The sequence below is a fragment of the Callithrix jacchus genome, chromosome 11 (genome assembly GCF_049354715.1).
Source record: "Callithrix jacchus isolate 240 chromosome 11, calJac240_pri, whole genome shotgun sequence".
Classification (NCBI taxonomy): Eukaryota; Metazoa; Chordata; class Mammalia; order Primates; family Cebidae; genus Callithrix; species Callithrix jacchus.
Genome location: NC_133512.1, coordinates 93,532,748 through 93,551,885, shown reverse-complemented (window position 1 = coordinate 93,551,885; position 19,138 = coordinate 93,532,748). Strand labels below are relative to the sequence as shown.

At 44.5% G+C, this 19,138-nt stretch overlaps 1 protein-coding gene across 4 annotated transcripts in view; it reads left to right on the top strand.

The window, feature by feature from the left end:
- Positions 1-19,138, top strand: part of DPP6 (dipeptidyl peptidase like 6) — a 1,158,816-nt gene that overhangs the window by 923,266 nt on the left and 216,412 nt on the right. For all 4 annotated transcript variants that reach the window (XM_078343379.1, XM_035255081.3, XM_035255078.3 and 1 more), the window contains exon 7: positions 15,245-15,326. In XM_078343379.1, the coding sequence (XP_078199505.1) occupies positions 15,245-15,326 (82 nt within the window). The remainder of the gene's footprint in view (positions 1-15,244; positions 15,327-19,138) is intronic.

Here is a 19,138-nt window from a genome sequence, read left to right as displayed (position 1 = left end):
TGCCCTGGAAATGACTGTACCTGCAGCTGTAGAGAGAAGCGTCTGTGCTCACTGCACACAGATCTGTACCCTCAAGGCCAGGCTGTGTCTGCCTTTCTCTACCCAGCACCTGGGATCTCAGGGGGGACCGTCCAGCCTGCAGGGGCAGCAGCCTGACTGTGCCATCTCTCATCCCTACAAATAATCTCTCTGTGGCACTTTGTAAATGACACATCAGCAGTGGCGACAAATAGGAAACAAGAGGCCGGAGGCCAGGCAGGCACTCCCTGATGGGGCTGATTCCACGTGGCCCTGGGCACTCAGCTCGGGAGTGCATGAGAAGGCCCAGTTCCTGCTTGCTCCATGATGTCCTCACTTCTTGGCCAGATTTTGGAGAGAGGGAGCTTTTTTCAATAACTACCCCTCTTGGTCGTCCTCCTAAGGAAGAACAAACGAAACAAAGCGATTCGAAACGGGCCTGACACAGCGATTCATGCCTTTAATTCCAGCATTTTGGGAAGCCAAGGTAGGAGGATGTGTTGAGCCCAGGAGTTTGAGACCAGCCTGGGCAACATAGCAAGACCCCATCTCTACAAAAATACAAATGAAAAAATGAGTTGTATATAGTGGCACGTGCCTGCGATCCCAGCAACTTGGGATGCTGAAGTGGGAGAATCACATGAGCCCAGGACATGAAAGTTGCACTGAGCTCTGATTGCACCATTGCACTCCAGCCTTGGCAACAGAGCAAGCCCCCTCTCAAAAAAGAAAAGACCAAAAAACGGGGGAGGGGAGGGGAAGGGAAGGGAAGGGAAGGGAGGGGAGGGGAGGGGAGGGGAGGGGAGGGGAGGGGAGGGGAGGGGAGGGGAGGGGAGGGGAGGGGAGGGGAGGGGAGGGGAGGGGAGGGGAACCAAAACCGCAGACAAGTGTGCGTGTCCCAGCCGGTTCTGGGCTGGGCCTGTCTGTTGCTTAAAAGACAAGCAGAGAGCTCCCTGCACTTGGGCATCCTGGCAGCATGGCCCAACTTCTGACACTGGGGTTGGGTCCTATGAAAGAAGATAAGCCATGATGTTTCCTTCCTGAGAAGGCCTAGTTCCAAAGTGAGGGCGAGCAGCCCCCACAGCACAGCACTCAGAAGAGACACGTTTGTTTATTGAGCTGAGCTGTCTGGCTTCCCTGGACCCTCAGTCCGGTCACAGCACAGCATTACCAGGGTATCAAACGACCAAAGACAGCACTGACATACAGCCCGCCGCTGCGGCCACAGCGCTCGGGGTAAAAAGAACCCACACAAAACTTGTGTTTCTGCTTGTCCAGACTAGAAATTAATTTAGCCCTGGCCTGTAGCAGCTGGTTCTACATCTCACTGGGTGGATGAAGGCAGTCCTGCCTGGTAGGGGAGGCTGGAAGCATGGGAACTGTCTACAGTTAACCTTTTCATTAGAATAGAAAGTTTAGACAATCAAGGTCCCAGTTTCTAACGTGAAGGTCAATTTCTTGCATCTCTGTGTACATCCTGACGGATTCAACACGCCATTGCCCGAAGGTAACTTTCTATTGGTTTTTTGAAATGCTAAGGGGAGCTCTCAGGCAGTGTTAATGTATGCACTTACAACTTCCTAGGTGCCAGTACTGCACTAGGCTTCAGTATAGGATTAGGTACCAGTACTGCACTAGGCTTCAGTATAGGACTAGGTACCAGTACTGCACTAGGCTTCAGTATAGGACTAGGTACCAGTACTGCACTAGGCTTCAGTATAGGACTAGGTACCAGTACTGCACTAGGCTTCAGTATAGGACTAGGTACCAGTACTGCACTAGGCTTCAGTATAGGACTAGGTACCAGTACTGCACTAGGCTTCAGTATAGGACAAGGTACCAGTACTGCACTAGGCTTCAGTATAGGACGAGGTACCAGTACTGCACTAGGTACTAGCACTGCACTAGGTACTGTGGATTTGACAGGTCAGAAGAAGGAAACCGTTCTGATTGTCAAGGAATTTCCTATATAGTTATGGAAACTGCATGCATTAGAGAGTGAATAAATGACTTTTGTGCTCCTGTCAGACTATATGAGACCTGTACCATGTGATGCAGTTACACAAGTGCAGTGTTAAGTCAGCTGTGTCTGCAGCCTCTGAGACCTGCTCCCCGTTTGCCTAGTTGCAGCTCACTCTCCAGTTCGTCTGTTCCCACCTGGATGAGACCGCTCCTTCCGTGCGCTAAACTAAACCCCAAGCAGTGCTGGCAGTTAATGATAGGGGCACCACCCCAGACCTAGGCCAACTGAGTCAGGGGAAGAACCCTTTGCAGTGCCACGGGGTCCTAATTGTGTCAGGTGTTGCCCAAATTAGCATGGCTGAGGATCAGCTGCTGGTTCTAAAATAGTCTAGAAGGACTGAGCCCTGCGTCCAAATGGCTCCAGCAACATTACTCGTTCCCAGCGTGACTGGGAATTGACAGATAGGGAGCCTAAAGGAAAAGGATGAGATGGCTAAACTGGAAGTCACAAAGGAAATCCCAGGCCAAACCCCACCCCTCACGGGGCTTCCTCCAGCTGCCATCTACACCCCCACAGTCCCAGGATGCTGGGCCGTTTTCTCCAAAATTGGAAACCTTTTCCCAGGGCACCCTCACACAAAGTCGCACTCTGAATAACAAGATGGTTTCAGGCCTTTTTCTGATCATAAGCCCCCAAATTAGGTAAGATCAACGTGAGAGGTCTCAGGTATGCCTTAGGAATTTAAAGGACTGACAGAAAAGGTTGGAATCTGTAATGGGTGGAAGAGGAGATGGCATGATCAGGACGCCGTCCTGAGAATTAGTAGTGGAATCTTACCGTGAAAAAGGGTGCTTGTCCGCAGGCCCCCAACGCATCAGCTGGTAACTGTGCCCAGCACCAGGACACTGCAGTGAGCCAGAGCCACTGAATGTATCCTCACCTGCACCCTGCTCTGCTCATCAGCCATAGCATCTAAATCACCTTTGCTCCAAAGCCATTTTTTTCCTGTATACTGTTCATTCTTACTGTGCTTTCTAATTTATTATTTTTTCCCCTTACCTGAGCTGTTGGAGATTTAGTGTTGACTGGCTTCTCTATGTTTTTCTTTAGCCTAATTCATTATCACTAAGTTTGTGCTTTTTTTTTTTTTGATCAATATACGCATTTAGATTGGTTTAAAATAACTCCATGGAGAACCTAATTAGCGTCCTCAGATAACAGATGCAGCTCTCTGGGAGAAGGGAGCATTCATCATGGACCACTGTGACAGAGCCCACAAGTGCGCCTCCCTGTGTATGTGGCGAACATACTAGAACATGCATGTGTAGGCCGTCAGGTCCTCAGGCTGCCTGAAGCTGCTGCATGTGTTCCGTGTCCCTGCTGCGTCCCCACTGCTCGTGTTGAGTGCTGGGAAAGCCTGCGGTGTCAGAGCAGCTCATCCAGACCCAGACGCTGCATGGTTAGCTAGGCTGCTTCTCAGTCTTCTGCAGATTTTTTGCACCACTTATGTTTATTGAAACTGCATCTTGAGTTAAATGTTTGAGCAATTTGTTCTTGAGGCCAGTAAGAGCAAACTCCCTGAGTCAGAGCTGATACCAGCACACTGGTTAAGAAAGTAAAAAAACATGGGGAAGAGGCTGAGAGGAAATACGCTCTGAGTGGGAAGAGAGGAGGGAACACCTATCTAAACTGGCTTTGTTCTCGTCCATTGATTGTCCTTGTCCTTCAAAAACTCCAGTGTTCCCCTGTCTCCCAGGCTGGGGGCTCATTGCTCTTGCCACAGGCCAGAGGGAAATAACATTTCTTCTTGGCATAAATTCGAGGACAGTCTTCTAACTTTTTCTTCTTTAGTGGGATTTTACTGAAGGTCAGGAGGAAAAAACCCTGAAGTGACGAAAAACTTGTTTTTAATGCCTATGATGTAAGGTGAAAACTTTAAGAAGGTAAACAGAGGTGGGCATGGTGGCACATGCCTGTAGTCCCAGCAGCTTGGGAGGCCAAGGTAGGAGGATGACTTGAGACCAGGAGGTTGAGGCTGCAGAGGACTATGATTGTGCCAGTGTACTCCAGCAACAGAGTGAGAACTTGTCTCTAAAATGTGATTAATTGATTGATTGATTGATACATAAATGATAGATAGATAATAAATGATGATAGATAATAGAGAGATGATAGGTAGATGAACAGATGACAGACAGATAGATGATAGATCAATCTATGAATGAGATAATAGGTAAATAGGTAGATGGATAAATGATATAGATAGATAATAGATCAATAATCCATGAATGGATAGATAATAGATAACAGATAGACTGATTGATTGGTTGAGAGATGATTGATAGGTAGAAAACAAACCTGGTTTTTAGTTTATCCACAGAGCGGCACAACATCTTCTCATTCCATTTTAAAACATTTCACTCTTACCCCCAAATTCTGCTTTAGCATTTAACCAACCCCCAAACTCACCACTGCTTCCCCCTCACGTCTTACTTCAGAGTTTATTGAGCACTGGTCTAGATATTCAGTTTGCAGTGACAGAGAAGACACAAGCTCTCCTTTATTACAAAGATTCCATTTCCATGTGGCTGCATTTGCTACCGTCAGCCCTCCATATCCGTGGGTTCTGCATCTGGGAATTCAAGCAACCTCCCTCAGATCAAAAATACTTGAAAAGAAAATGGATTCGTCCAGACGATTTTCCCTGTCATTATTCCCTAAATGACACAGTATCACAGGTATTTACATTAGCGCTTACGTTGCATTAGGGGATTATAAGTAGTCTGGAGGCGGTTTAAAGGATATGGGAGAATGTGTTTACATTATATGCAAATCCCACACATTTTATATCAAGGACTGGAGCATCTGTGGGTTTTGGTATCTGCAGGGGTGTCCTGGAACCAGTCTTCCATGGATACCAAGGGATGATTGTACTCACATATGTTAAAAGTATCCCTCTGAAATAGAGAGGAAATCTGTCACTGATATTTTAGAACAGGCCAGTCCAATCAGCCTTTAGTGACTGGTGCTTTAGAGCATCTCCGCCTGAAAACATCTACGTCTAAACCTTTCATAAGGACAGGAACTTCTGATATACCAAAGAGTATCTGGAGAAACATTAAAATACACAGACTGATTGGTTGAGAGATGATTGATAGAAAACAAACCTGGTGGCCGGGCGCGGTGGCTCAAGCCTGTAATCCCAGCACTTTGGGAGGCCAAGGTGGGTGGATCACGAGGTCAAGAGATCGAGACCATCCTGGTCAACATGGTGAAACCCCGTCTCTACTAAAATTACAAAAAATTAGCTGGGCACGGTGGCGCGTGCCTGTAATCCCAGCTACTCAGGAGTCTGAGGCAGGAGAATTGCCTGAACCCAGGAGGCGGAGATTGCGGTGAGCCGAGATCGCGCCATTGCGCTCCAGCCTGGGTAACAAGAGCGAAACTCCGTCTCAATAAAAAAAGAAAAAAAGAAAAAGAAAACAAACCTGGTTTTTAGTTCATTCACAGAGTGGCACAAGCATCACCGCATTCAAATATTGGCTCTGGGGAAGCATTTATGCCCATGAGGATTCCTGCCCTCAAAAATGTAACTGTGTAATTTAGATATACACAAAAAAATGGTGATACAAATATTTAAGTGCTGCATGAGCTTACGGTATTCCTGACCCTCGCCATTCAGTGATTGGAGATTAGACTAGACCCACTTATTAATCCGCCCATCCATTCATTCATTATTCAGTTATTCCTGATTGAGCACGTGCCCCGTGTCAGTTTCCCTTTTAGAACCGGGAGTGTGCCATACATTTGTATATTACCCACCGTGCTGAGCACATAGGAAGACTCAGAAAACACGTATTATTAGGCACTGAGAATGCTATTTTTTGGTGTCTTTGGTCACAAAATGATAGGAGCCAGAAATGCAATTTTTGGCTTTGCCCCCCTCCAAATGCTGTTGACACTGGGAAGCTTTTGAACCCCTCAAAATCACTTAGGAAGATAAATGAGTAAACTTTGCTGTATTGATTTACTCTTCAGAATTCAACAGGACTTATGCCCTGTTTTGTTTATTGCTCAAATAAGCAAATCAGGATGGATTATGCGATTATTCTGAAATATAGTTAAGTCCAGATCACTTTATTCTTCCTTCATCATTTTTTAAAACTAATCCATCTCTATCCAGGAGATGATTCATCACAGAGCCTGCCAGGGATTCTTTAAAATAAATGAATAAATAAGAAGAAGGAAAGAAAAATGAAGGAGGGCCACTAGCAGCCCCAAAATAAATTGCTGAATACCTTCACATGTCCCCCCGCCCCGTCTTCCTCTCTCTCACACACACACCTCTGAGAATTTCAGAAGACTCCAGGACATGCTGGAGTCATTTCATGAGGGGAATTTGCGCTTAAGCCTGGCCTCCATGTGCGAGGTGGGGCCGAGGACCTCTCCTGTGGGAAGCCGGCTCCACACAGAAGCCCCTGGGGTAGACAGGCAGCAGGCCGGGGTCAGCTCCCCTGGGGTTTGCCTCTGCTTTGCTCTCTAAGGGTCTCCACTTTTTCCCTTCAGGCAGTTGGAGCTGTTTCCGCCTTTGATTAAATCTTCACCAGGCGCTGGTCAGCTGCCTGGCCCTGAGCAAGTCGCTTCCGGCCTTGGTGGAACTGAGAAAAGAAGGGACATTGGCTTCCTGGGGCTGCAGTGAGACATCGCCACCAACTGCTAGGCATAAAATAACAGCAACTGCCCCTCCCAGTTCTGGAGGCCTGAGATGTTGGAACTGTGGTTGCAATGACAGTAACAGAGGAAGGTGTGGAGGAGAGGAGCAGGGCTGCGGTCACGCCGGGACACTGGCTTTTAAAGGGTGGGCAGAGAAGATCCCACAGGAGACAAGGCCCAGAGAGGGAGGCGGGAGGGGAGCTGGGAGAAGGGGCAGTCCTGAAAACCAGCACAGAGAAGCTGCAGCCGTACCCACCGTGCCAGGAGAGAGACCACCCAGGTCCAGGACGGGAGGCCACAGGCTTTACCGCCTCGATAGACACGGAAGGTCTTAAGAGAAGCAATTTCAGCTTCAAAATGGATGGAAGCCATATTGCGGTGGGTTAGGAATGGGGAGAAGGTCAGACAGTGGTCCTCGGTTTGTTCCAGTAGGGGTTGGACTGATGATGGGTTAGAGGCTGCGTGGGAGGAGGTGCTCCTGGGTGGGTGCAGAGGCTGAGTGGGAGGAGGTGCTCCTGGGTGGGTGCAGAGGCTGAGTGGGAGGAGGTGCTCCTGGGTGGGTGCAGAGGCTGAGTGGAAGGAGGTCCTGTTTGCCTGCCTTTTCTTAGGGAGAACAGCCTTAGGGAAAGGAGTACAGGGAAAGAGACTTCTGGCGCAAATTCCCAGAGGCTGAAGCAGCATAAAAGTCTCTCCTCCGGCCGGGCGCGGTGGCTCAAGCCTGTAATCCCAGCTCTTTGGGAGGCCGAGGTGGGTAGATCACGAGGTCAAGAGATCGAGACCATCCTGGTCAACGTGGTGAAACCCCGTCTCTACTAAAATACAAAAAATTAGCTGGGCATGGTGGCACGTGCCTGTAATCCCAGTTACTCAGGAGGCTGAGGCAGGATAATTGCCTGAACCCAGGAGGCGGAGGTTGCAGTGAGCCGAGATTGCGCCATTGCGCTCCAGCCTGGGTAACAAGAGCGAAACTCCGTCTCAAAAAAAAAAAAAAAATCTCTCCTCCACGGAAAAACTTAGAGGAGCCAAAAGCGTACATTCCTCAGTGAAAAACTCCAACCTGAAAGGCCTCCCTTTGTATGATTCCAACTATGTGACATTCAGGAAAAGGCAGACCTCTGGGGACCTTAAGCAGATCTGTGCTTGCCAGGGTGTGGTGGGGTGGGAAGGATGAATCGGCAGAGCACACAGAGGTTTAGGGACCTAAAAGATACCTGTATGACCCTGTAATGGCAAGTCAAAGACCTGGATTTTTCCCAGCCCATAGAACACACAGGCACAGAATGAACCCTAATGTCAACTGTGGGACTTAGTTAATAATAACGTTTCAATGTTGGTTTATCTGTTGTACCAAATGTGCCACACAAATGCAAGGTGTTTGTGATTTGGAAAACTGAGGGCGGGGGAAGAAGAAGGATATGGGAACTCTGTAGTTCCATTCAGATTTTTTCTAACATGAAACTGTTCTTAAAAAAAATAAGCTTATTAATTAAAAAATAGTAATAAATAATAAAAGTTTACCATGAAGGTAAATGGAAAGGAAAGGATTTGATCGTTCTAGACTGGAACAAAAAAGGAGGCACAGGAGGAAGTGCTGGCGGAGACCGGGAAGGGAATGCCTGGTCCTTGGGGACCGAGAGGAGGAAGGGGCAACAGGTACCTCTGTGTGTCCCGGAGGAAGAGCCTCTTTCTGCAGCGAAGCAGGGACCCTGGGGCAAGCTGGAGCCTCCCAGAGGCAAAGGCTGAGAGTGAGGCTGACAGAGAGGGGAGCCCTGTAGGCAAAAGGGAGAGGGAGCGAGTGTGGGAGGGAGAGCCTTCAGCACACCTTCTGTCTGTACCACACCTCTTTGTTCCTTTGGAGAAAGAGGACAGTAGGTCAAGAGGGATGTGAGGAATCAGCATTGAGGACAGACGTGTCTCGCACCTCTGCGTGATTGATGATGGGAATGGTTAGAGGCCAGCTGAGGTAGAGACATTGCATTTGGCTTCTCAAAGGCCAAGGTGTTGATGTGGAGGAGGTAGATTCAGCATAAAACCAGGGTGGGCATTTGCTAGGCTGGGCAGAGAGGGAGTTGCGTGACGGAAGCCGTTCAGTAGGGGCTTGGAGCAGAGGACGAATGACTGCCCAGTGGCTCATCAAAAAGGGAATACCCACATTGGAGAAGAAGTTGGAAAAATCACTCTCAAATCCTCTTTTCCTTTTTCTTGAAAGGAAAAGAATCTGATACTCTGCAAGAAATCACATTCCAATGCAAAAATATAGGTTTCTTTCACAGAAACAGATGTGGAGAATGTCATTGAGGATTGAGAACCTAAACCCAGTCTCCCGGCTGACACAGGGATTGAGCTCATTTGTTTTTGCCGCAGAGTTCCATAGACTGAACTTGTCCTTATATCTAACCTATTACTGGGCCTTTAAAAGAAATTAAATATAGATAGTGGTTGTAATAACATTTTATCAATAGTCAACCATTAATCCTTTCTAGGTAAGTGAAGGGTTAAGGGCACACACATATACATCTGCACATTCACATATATGTTGTATGTATTATATTGTGTAGTCAAATTATTTACCAGTCTATCAATGAATAAACCCACATTTATGGAATATCTGCTAGGAAACTCCGTGCTACCTGTTTTCACATGTAATAGATTATTGCCCCTATGAGGCAAGCATGATTATTCTCATTTTGTGCAGAGGAAACAAACTTGGGTCCAGTTACCCTGTTGCCCCAAGCCATTTGCTTCTAGTGACAGAGTTCAGAATTAAATTTCCAGCTTCCTGGAATTCTCTCCACCACTTCACAGCTTCCTCCCCATAAGGGACATCCTGGTGTTTTTGAAGACAGGTTGCCACAACTCACTTCTGGCATCTTGGAGTCATTTGTTTAACTTATACAGACTGAGAAGGATTCAGAGGTTGAGCGATTCACTAGCTAGAAAAAAGAAAATAATTACCTCTTTGGAGGATGCTAGAGTTTATAAATTTATAGCTGTTGTGTCTCTTGATTTTCATGACCATTCTCTAGAAGGAGGGTAGCTATTATCCCCACAGAAGAAAATAAGACCCAAAGAGTTGCTGAAGGCTGTGTGATTCATGTCATAAGGTTGGAACTAGGATGCAGCCTTTTGATTCCTAGTGTGGCTATGGACACTCCTGTAATGTGTTGGTGGTAAGGAAATGGAAATGCATCTTAGCTTTAGGGAGGAAGTAAAGGACTCCTTGTGCACAGGTGAGCATAGGTAATAAAATCTGAATTAAAATCGGAACTCCAGTTAGCATTTATGGGAATTTACACTTGTCAGATCAAAGAAAAGTTAATCCCCTGCTCTTTCTAAATATCTTAGTTACCTATTGGAAATTACAATGTAACAAACTGGATTTCAATGTTGAGTAAGGCAGTGGAGTTTAAATATTTCTTTTTGACCTCCTACTCTGCCCTCGAAAATTCCAAATAAACACAGGTGAAGTGAAGTTGTTAGATACTATCTGCTTCGGATCTTTTTTTGCAGAAGATCTTTTTGCAAATTTAGACACCAAATTTGCAAAATGATCTTTACTGAGAGCCACCACTAGAACCCACCTTTATTTACTAATTTATTTGTTTGTTCATAGGCACATACTAAGGACCTGTGCTGTGCTAGATATGGAAGCCATTTCTTTTTCAGGTTTTAAAATCAAGATCACGGTATATTGGGAGGGAAATTATCTGACTTTTCATTCGTATTTAGGATAATTTTTATAGCCAATGAGATACAAGCTATGAAATTCTTTTTAAAAACTTTTTAGTTTGAATAATTGTAGATATAGAAAAGTTGGGGGGGGAAAGCACAAGAAAATCTCTTGTATTTCTCATGCAACCTCTCCTAGTGATAGCATATTTTATAACTTTACTATGATGATCAAAAATAGGAAATTAACATGGGTACCATATTGTTAACTTACCTGCAGGCCTTATTTGAATTCTACCAATTTTTATACCAATGTCCTTTCTCTGTCCCTGGACCCCACACTGCCTTCAGGTGCTCTTTTTCCTTAGCCCCCTCCCGTCTATTACATTTCCTCAGTTTCTCCTTGTCTTTTATGACCTTGTACTTTTGAAGAAGACTGGTCGGTTATGTTGTAGTGCTCCCAGTTTGAGTTTTTCCAGTGTTTTCTCATGATTGGAATAAGGTTCTACATTTTTGGTATTAAAAAAATCGCATGAATGATCATTTGTCCTTTCCAGTGTGTTATATCCAAAGGGCTCTGGTGATGTTGGCCACAGTCACTTGCTTAGGTGACTAACTGCCAGGTTTCCACTGTAAAGTCGATTATTTGATTTATTTAATTATTTATGTTAGTGAAGACTTAACAGGTATTTATTTTATTCTATGGGTTAATCCAGTCCTATCATTACTTCTTTTGTTGTTGTTCATCAAACTGTCCTAGTGTGAGTCATTAGGAACTCCTTTGCATGTTCTCTCAACAAACCCCCATCTTTGAGTGTTTCATTACTTTCTGATTCCATAAAATATTCCTGACTCATTCTGTATTTTCCCTGCCCCAGCCCAGATACAATTGCCCCTCCTAGAAGCCCCATTTTCTGTAACTGGGTGATGGTATTTAGACACCAAGAGTTAGCTGCTAAGTGTGCTCATTGCTACTGGGGTGTCATTGTTTCCAGGCCTTCTCAGTGGACAGACCCAGGACATATGTGTATGTATGCTAACCCATGGGCACACACACTTCTGTATTTTGGAACTATCTGTGTATGTATAGATTAAGAACCGTGAGTTTATACCGATACCTCTGGTTTCAAACGTCACCATTTATTCTAGTGTTCCCCGTTTCCCTACAACATTTTTCTCCAACAGAGAAAAACCTGGCTCTTGTTATCTCCAATATATTTGCATATTTGTCCAATTCTAGTATGCACACAGTTTCAGAATTGATCATTCAAACCCCTGGAAGAAGCACATTTACTCACTGAACTATAGCATTTATTTATAGTTTTTTAATTTTTATCTTTAGCAGATACAGTCAAAATACTGTTTCCCAAAGTTACTTACGGTTAGTTATTTCCCTCTCCACCCCTCTTCAGTGTGTTTCACCTGTAAGGGGGTTTGGTTCTTTTGTTAGTGTTCTTATTCCGTTCTGGGTTCCCAAGCATCCTGGTTGCTTGTTATTGTTTCCTTTATTTTGGGAGTATGTGAAATCCTACTGTGGTCTAAGAGTTGAGGTGATACAGAAAGGTATAGTCAGAGAAGTTCCCCTTCTTCCTCCTCTCAGCAGCCCCATTTTTCCATCCCTTTTCCACCCACACCCTATAGGTAACCAGTCTGGATCCTGGTTTCAGTTTCCTATATTTCTTTTTTCACAAAAGACTTGATTTCTATATATTCTCATAGCTCTTTCTTCTATGATATATAACTATGTCATACTATACACATGCATATATATATATATACATACTATAATACATACTTTTGGGCTTTGTTAACTCTGACATGGAAATCACTCCATATCTGTTTATAGAGCTGAGTCACTCTTTTTTACACCTGCACCATACTTCATTGTATGGGTGGGTCGTAGTTTTTTGGGTTTTTATAAATTGACAAATGATAATTGTATATATTTGAGGGGTACAAAATGATATTCTGTTATATGTATACATTGTGAAAGGATTGAATCAAGCTAATTAACATCTCCATCACCTCATATACATATATCTTTTTTCATTGTGGTATAACAGTTAACATCTATTCTCTTAGCAATTTTGAAACATGCATTACATTCTTTTTTTTTTTTTTTTGACACAGAGTTTCACTCTTGTTACCCAGGCTGGAGTGCAATGGCGCGATCTCGGCTCACGGCAACCTCCACCTCCTGGGTTCAGGCAATTCTCCTGCCTCAGCCTCCTGAGTAGCTGGGATTACAGGCACGCGCCACCATGCCCAGCTAATTTTTTGTATTTTTAGTAGAGACGGGGTTTCACCATGTTGGTCAGGATGGTCTCAATCTCTTGACCTCGTGATCCACCCTCCTCGGCCTCCCAAAGTGCTGGGATTACAGGCGTTATTAACTATAATCACCATACTCTGCAACAGACCTCTAAACTTTATTCCTCCCATCTAACTGAAACTGTATCTTTTTTCAACATCCCCCAACCCCTCCCACTCCCAGCCTCTGGTAACCACTACTACTCTACTCTCTGTTCAGTACTCTTCAGACTTAAGAAAGAAGGATGTACCATCATTTACTCAACCACATATTGTTTCCAATATTTGCAACTACGAATAAAGCTGCAATAACTGTAAATGTGCACACGTATTTGTGTATTGTAGGAGGTGAATCCTCTAGGAGACGTTCTAGAAGTGGAATTGTTGGGCTGAAAGTTAAGTGTGTATTTTATTAGGTATTGTCAAATGTCCTCTGAAATGACTGCACTAGTTTGCTTCCCCACATGAAGGTGCCTGTTTCTCTACAGCCTCCCCAGCACCGATTGTCATAGTTTTTTCTGCTTTTTCCAAGTCTCAGAGGTCAGAAGTGGTATCTCAGTTAGTTTTAATTCCTACTTCTTTAATTTCGTGTGTATATGCGTACTTTGTCATATGTTTGAGGGCCATTTTTATGTCTTTTTGTGAATTGTCTGTTTATGTCTTTTTCTCATATTTTTTATCTTTTTTGTTGTTTTTTTATAATCTCAATTTTTGAAGTTTTTTGTATGTCAGGGATATTGGCCATTTGTCCATAGCATGTGTTGGGAACATTTTTCTTCTGGTTTGTAAGATGTCTTTTGTTTATGATACATCTGTCATGCAAAAGTTTTATATTTTTATATAGTCCAACTTACTAATCTTACTTTCTGGCTTCTGAATTTTGAGTCATCAAAGTTTTTCTGGACACCAGGGTTCCAGAGGAATTAACCCATGTTTATGAGAGTACTTTGAAACATTAAAACTATAAATGTTGGCCGGGCGCAGTGGCTCATGCCTATAATTCCAACACTTTGGGAGGCCGAGGCGAGGGGATTGCCAGAGGTCTGGAGTTCGAAACCAGCCTGGCTAACATGGTGAAACCCTGTCTCTACTAAAAACACAAAAATTAGCCAGGCATGGTGGCAGGTACCTGTAGTCCCACCTACTCAAGAGGCTGAGGCAGGAGAATCACTTGAACCCGGGAGGTGGAGGTTGCAGTGAGCCAAGATCATGCCAATGCACTCTAGCCTGGGTGACAGAGCAAGACTCGATCTCAAAAATAAAAAAAATCAAACAAACAGAAAAAGCCATACAAATGTTAAAAACTCATCTAGTAACAGAACCTGCGATATTAGGACTCGCTTGTGTCTTCTGATCACCAGGATCTGCCTTCGCAGCTGGTTTCTAAGCAGCAATGTCTTCTCTGAATTGACATCGTTGCTCTACCCTCAGGCTTCCTGGGCTTCTCCAAATCCAGACACTTCATCTAAAACTACCTGGGGGCTTCTGGACTCTGGCACCTCCCCACCTGTCTTTACTCTGAATGTGTTCCTTGTTTTTCCTGGCAGTTTTATTCAGCAGTTGCTCTTGTGTTTTCTGCTGACTCCAACCCACCACATCCTTAGACCTTTCACCTTCCTTCCCTTCCTGCCTCATCTCCTTTGTTCATGCAGTCTCCAAAATGCAGCGTCCTCCCTTTCCAAAGGCCATTCAGCCATTTCTCCCTACAGATGACTGGGTGCATTGATGATGCGTCTTCAGAATAAGAAATATCATAGCTAAGTGATAGTGCGTTCACCTGACAGAGACGAGCAGTCTCAGCAGAATGCAGATATCATTCTTCACGTGGAGGGGTGTCATCCAAAAGAAACACGAAAATGAATCTTTTCTATTTGTTGGAGAGAGCAATAGCTGTAACATATACTGAAATATTTAATACTTATAAAAGTGTAAGCTCTTTTCATCTTTCCCACCATGACCTTTATTCATTGTAACCTTTAAGTACTTAGGTTTCTGTTGTGGTAGTATTGGTATTTAATCAATACATTAAGGATAAGCAATGTAAGTGAGGTTCAGAAGGAAAAAAATCTTTCAATTCCTCTCCTTCCTTTCTCTGTCTCTCTCTCTACTGGTATCTCCCAACACAAATCAACACAAAACCTGATGCCACTGGTTTTGTAAGGTTATGCCTTATACCTAGAAAAAGTTGACTTCTAGGAGGACCACAGATGGAGATACAAATTGTGGGGATAGATCACTGCCTGGCTCTGCATCTTAATTTTTAACTTTGACTGTTCTGGAGATTTAAAAAGTTGATCCAGAGGCCTCACCGCATGTTTTCTCTTAATGAGTATTTACTATTTGGGTTAAGCAGTGATGGACCTATTTCATATAAAGTATATACATCTGAAGAAATCTAGGAAAGACTAAATGAGATATACTACTTAGTAACACAAGAGACAGGCTCTTGAAAGGGATGCCTTGGAAGGAGAAGGAGTGAAGTCACAGGGAGGGGGTAACATCGCCGCAGCTTAAATTCTTGGTTCCCAACATTTTGCTTTGTTTTTGTTTCTTTCTTTGTTCAATTTTCAGAGACCCTCAAAGTCTGGACCCACCAGAAGTCAGCAACGCAAAGCTTCAGTATGCAGGATGGGGCCCTAAAGGCCAGCAGCTGGTAAGCCGATCAAGCGTGGTGACTATATTTGGGTTTGGAGAAAGTTTGTATTTTCAGGCTGAATGGAGCTCACTGTGTACTTGGCCTGTGTATGGTGGTGTGTGTGTGTGTGTGTGTGTGTAAATTAAATTCAGGACCAGAGCACCAGGGTATCTGAATGTGTAAAAAGGCCTTTTATTTTTATATAGCAAATTCCCCTAAACTAGGAACCGCATGCACTTGGTTCCAGCATCCGACATGATTAGAGTGGTGCCTAACTGTAGCTGTGTCTATGGACTCTAGATGAAGCTCTAGGAGATCAACTTCATTAAAAGGTCTGCAGATGAGAATGATCAGAATGGTGGTATAATTGAAAGATGCTCTGGAAACTCAGACTTCTTTCTGTGGAGGTTTTTGTTCATTCATTTGTTTGTTGATCTTTCTTTCTGTTTTGAGATGGAGTTTCACTCTTGTTGCCCAGGCTTGAGTGCAATGGCATGATCTCAGCTCACTGCAACCTCCACCTCCCGTGCTCAAGGGATTCTTCTGCCTCAGCTTCTTGAGTAGCTGGGATTATGAGCACACCACCACACCCAGCTAATTTTTTGTGTTTTTAGTAGTGATGGGGTTTCACCATGTTGGCCAGGCTGGTTTCGAACTCCTGACCTCAGGTGATCCACCCCCTCAGCCTCCTAAAGTGCTGGGATTTCAGGTATGAGCCACCATACCTGGTCTCTGTAGAGGGTTTTTAAAGCAAGTAGATTTGTTGGCCCTTATGGAGCCAGGCCAGTCTTGTCAACATGCAAAATCCCCAGTGGCCCTGGTAGCCCTCTGTTTCCATCAGCTATCTTCACGAATTCCTTCTCAAATTGGCAAAACCGCAGGATTTCTGTGAATGGGAAGGATGGTGCAGGGGGAAAAAGGCCCTGAACACTGCTTCTAAGATGAGGGCTCCCATCCTGGTTCTCACTGTGGAGCTGGCTTTGGACGGCACCTCCAGCTGTCAGGCTGCAGGTAGCAGCCCAGCCGTGTACTGGAGGATTTGGAGAATACAATCCCTCAGGTTTGTTCCAACTCTAGCCTTTCATTTGACCAAAACCTGATGCTCTTTGTCAGTTCTATGTAGCATTTTTTAAGAGATTGTGTTGCCACAGGCAGAAAGTCCTTGGGTTTGAAGGTCAGTTGACATGGTTGCCATTTTCAAGTTACCGTTTTCTTCTGCCTCTAAATTTAAGCTGATTACCAAGCCTGCATTTTTAAAGCTCTCTTCTCCTCAAATAGCACAAAAAATGATTGTATCTAAAAGCCCACATAGAATGATATTGGATAGGCTGTCATCTGTCTTACAAATGAAAAAGGTCTCATTTCTCCCCACAGGACGATCGTATTTTCTTTATGTATTAATTCCACTGCCTTGAATTGGTTTGAAGAAACAAGAGGGTAGAGGCTGCGAAATGATTAATATTTTAGCTGTTATTAGCATGTCTCTAATGCGAAAACTGATTACAGAGATTCTGAAAAGCATGTGTAGCTGATCAGAATCACAGGGTGATGGGAGGAAGGGAGGAAGTTGAGAGCTGACTTTGACCGAGAGACACTGATCCATCAGTTCAGTCACAACAAAGAGATAAAATGTATCTCTTCTCCAAGGCATTAACTCTTATACAAGGAAAAATGCAATTTGGTGGGAGATTGTAGAAGACCTAATAGGTTTTCAGGACTGACACTGCAACTGAATCTCTAACAATTGACCTTAAAACCCTCTGAAAGTTTGTGATTGAAGAGGTTTCCAATATCTATCAAATCATCTGTGAAAGTGGCCATTACACCTCCATGGAGAGCTCTCCCTGCCTTCTGCAGATGCAGTACAGCCCGGTACCCACAGCTCTGCACCTGGCCTCATCACTCCACTGTGGAGAAAGGGTGGGAATGTGTAACCTCACTGAGTGATCCTTGTCAAGTCTTTTTATAGTCATCAGGAAAAGAACATCATAACGTGACCACTCACCAAGGTCTCTTTCCACCACACCTGCTGCCTCGTTCCTTATCACCCAGTGGTTGTAACTCAGTGTGTGGACTGCTGCCTTACTGTCTGCACATGCAAATAAGCTGGGTCTGTAATAGTAGGGTTAGTATTTGTCATCCTGCCTCTGAGAACAGCTTGCAACATAAAGGAAATTTAACCCACAACCGTAAAAGGAGTTGCTGTGCATGCACGTGTGTGTACGCACATACTTTAGAATTAAGTCTAGAATTGTCCTCTTGTACAACTGACTTTCACTCATGTCGTGCTCCCTTGGAGATGAGGAGAGGATAAGTGATTATAGAAGTTATCATGTTTAACCTCTTAAAAACTAAGTAGCAACAAAACAAAGTGAATGACAACTTCTCAAAGAAGGCTTCCTGACACTTCCCCCAACACACACACACAGACACACACACATGCACACACAAACACATGCATGTGTGTGCACGTGTGTAAGCACACACACATGCACACACACACAACATAGCCATCCTGGGGCTCCAGGTCTCACTGTGCAATCTCCCAGCACACACAATCTATTGTTACCTGTAGACATGTCTCCCTCCTTGGTTAGGTGGTGATTTTGTGAGGCTCTGGGTCCCCACCCAAATCTCACCTTGAATTATAATAATCCCCACGTGTCAAGGGTGGGACCAGGTGGAGATAATTGAATCATGGGGGCAGTTTCCCCCATACTGTTCTAGTGATCGTAAGTTCTTACAAGATCTGATGGTTTCATAAGGGGTTTCCCCTTCACTCGACACTCATTCTGTCTCCTGCTGCCCCGTGAAGAGATGCTGTCTGCCATGACTGTAAGTCTCCTGAGGCCTTCCCAACAATGCAGAACCGTGAGTCAAGTAAACCTCTTTCTTGTAAAAATTGCTGAGCCTCGAATATTTCTTCATAGCAGCATGAGAACAGACTAACACAGGTAGCCTGAGTCCCCACAGTGAGCCTGTTTCATCTTTGTATTCTAACACCCCAGCACAATGCCTGGTGCCCAGTACGTGTTTGTTGAGGTAAAAGATGAAAGCACAAACATACTGATTAATTCATTAGTTAATGTATTTTTGTGGTTTCAAACCACTTCAGCAAGAAGAATTAGATGATGGCAAATAGCCAGCATCTCTGAATATGTTCTAGGACAGTACTAGAGGTGATGGGAATTTGACTTCCTTTCTGCTTCAAGGAAATTAATGTTCAGGTACGTAATAACGATTAATCCTTGAGTCCAGTGCCAAAGGTGCTAATATGCTTGTGGGACTTTTGAGTTTTTAAATCCGTTTGACCTTTCAGAGTTTTATGATACATGCGTATGCTGAGCGTAAGAGGCAGTATCGCTCATTGTTTAGTGAGTGTCCTATGTGCTGGAGCAGGGGCCACCTTCTTCTGCAGAAGGCCAGCTAGCACATGTTTCAGTCTTGGCAGACAGATGGTTTCTAGCACAATGCCTCATCCCTGCTACCGCAGCACAGACAAGATGGGCATGGCCGTGTCCCAGTCAATCTGTCCTTCCCAGCACAGGTGGTTTGGCCTGTAGGTTACAGTTTGTTGACCCCTGTTTTAGGGGATCATATGGTCTTTTGGTTGTCCCCATGGGGACAGCCTGTCCCCAGAGCCACCACCTCATGACAGGTACTCACCACACCTGCTCCATCTGCATAGAAAATTCACAACTCAAGAGCAGCCCTTGTAAGCTCTAACCTATGAAGTGATGACAAGCAACACACCCCTCGTTGCCATTTTATTTTAAAAAGTAAATATTGCTCCCTAAAGTCAACCTACTCTAATTATAATGAGTCAGATT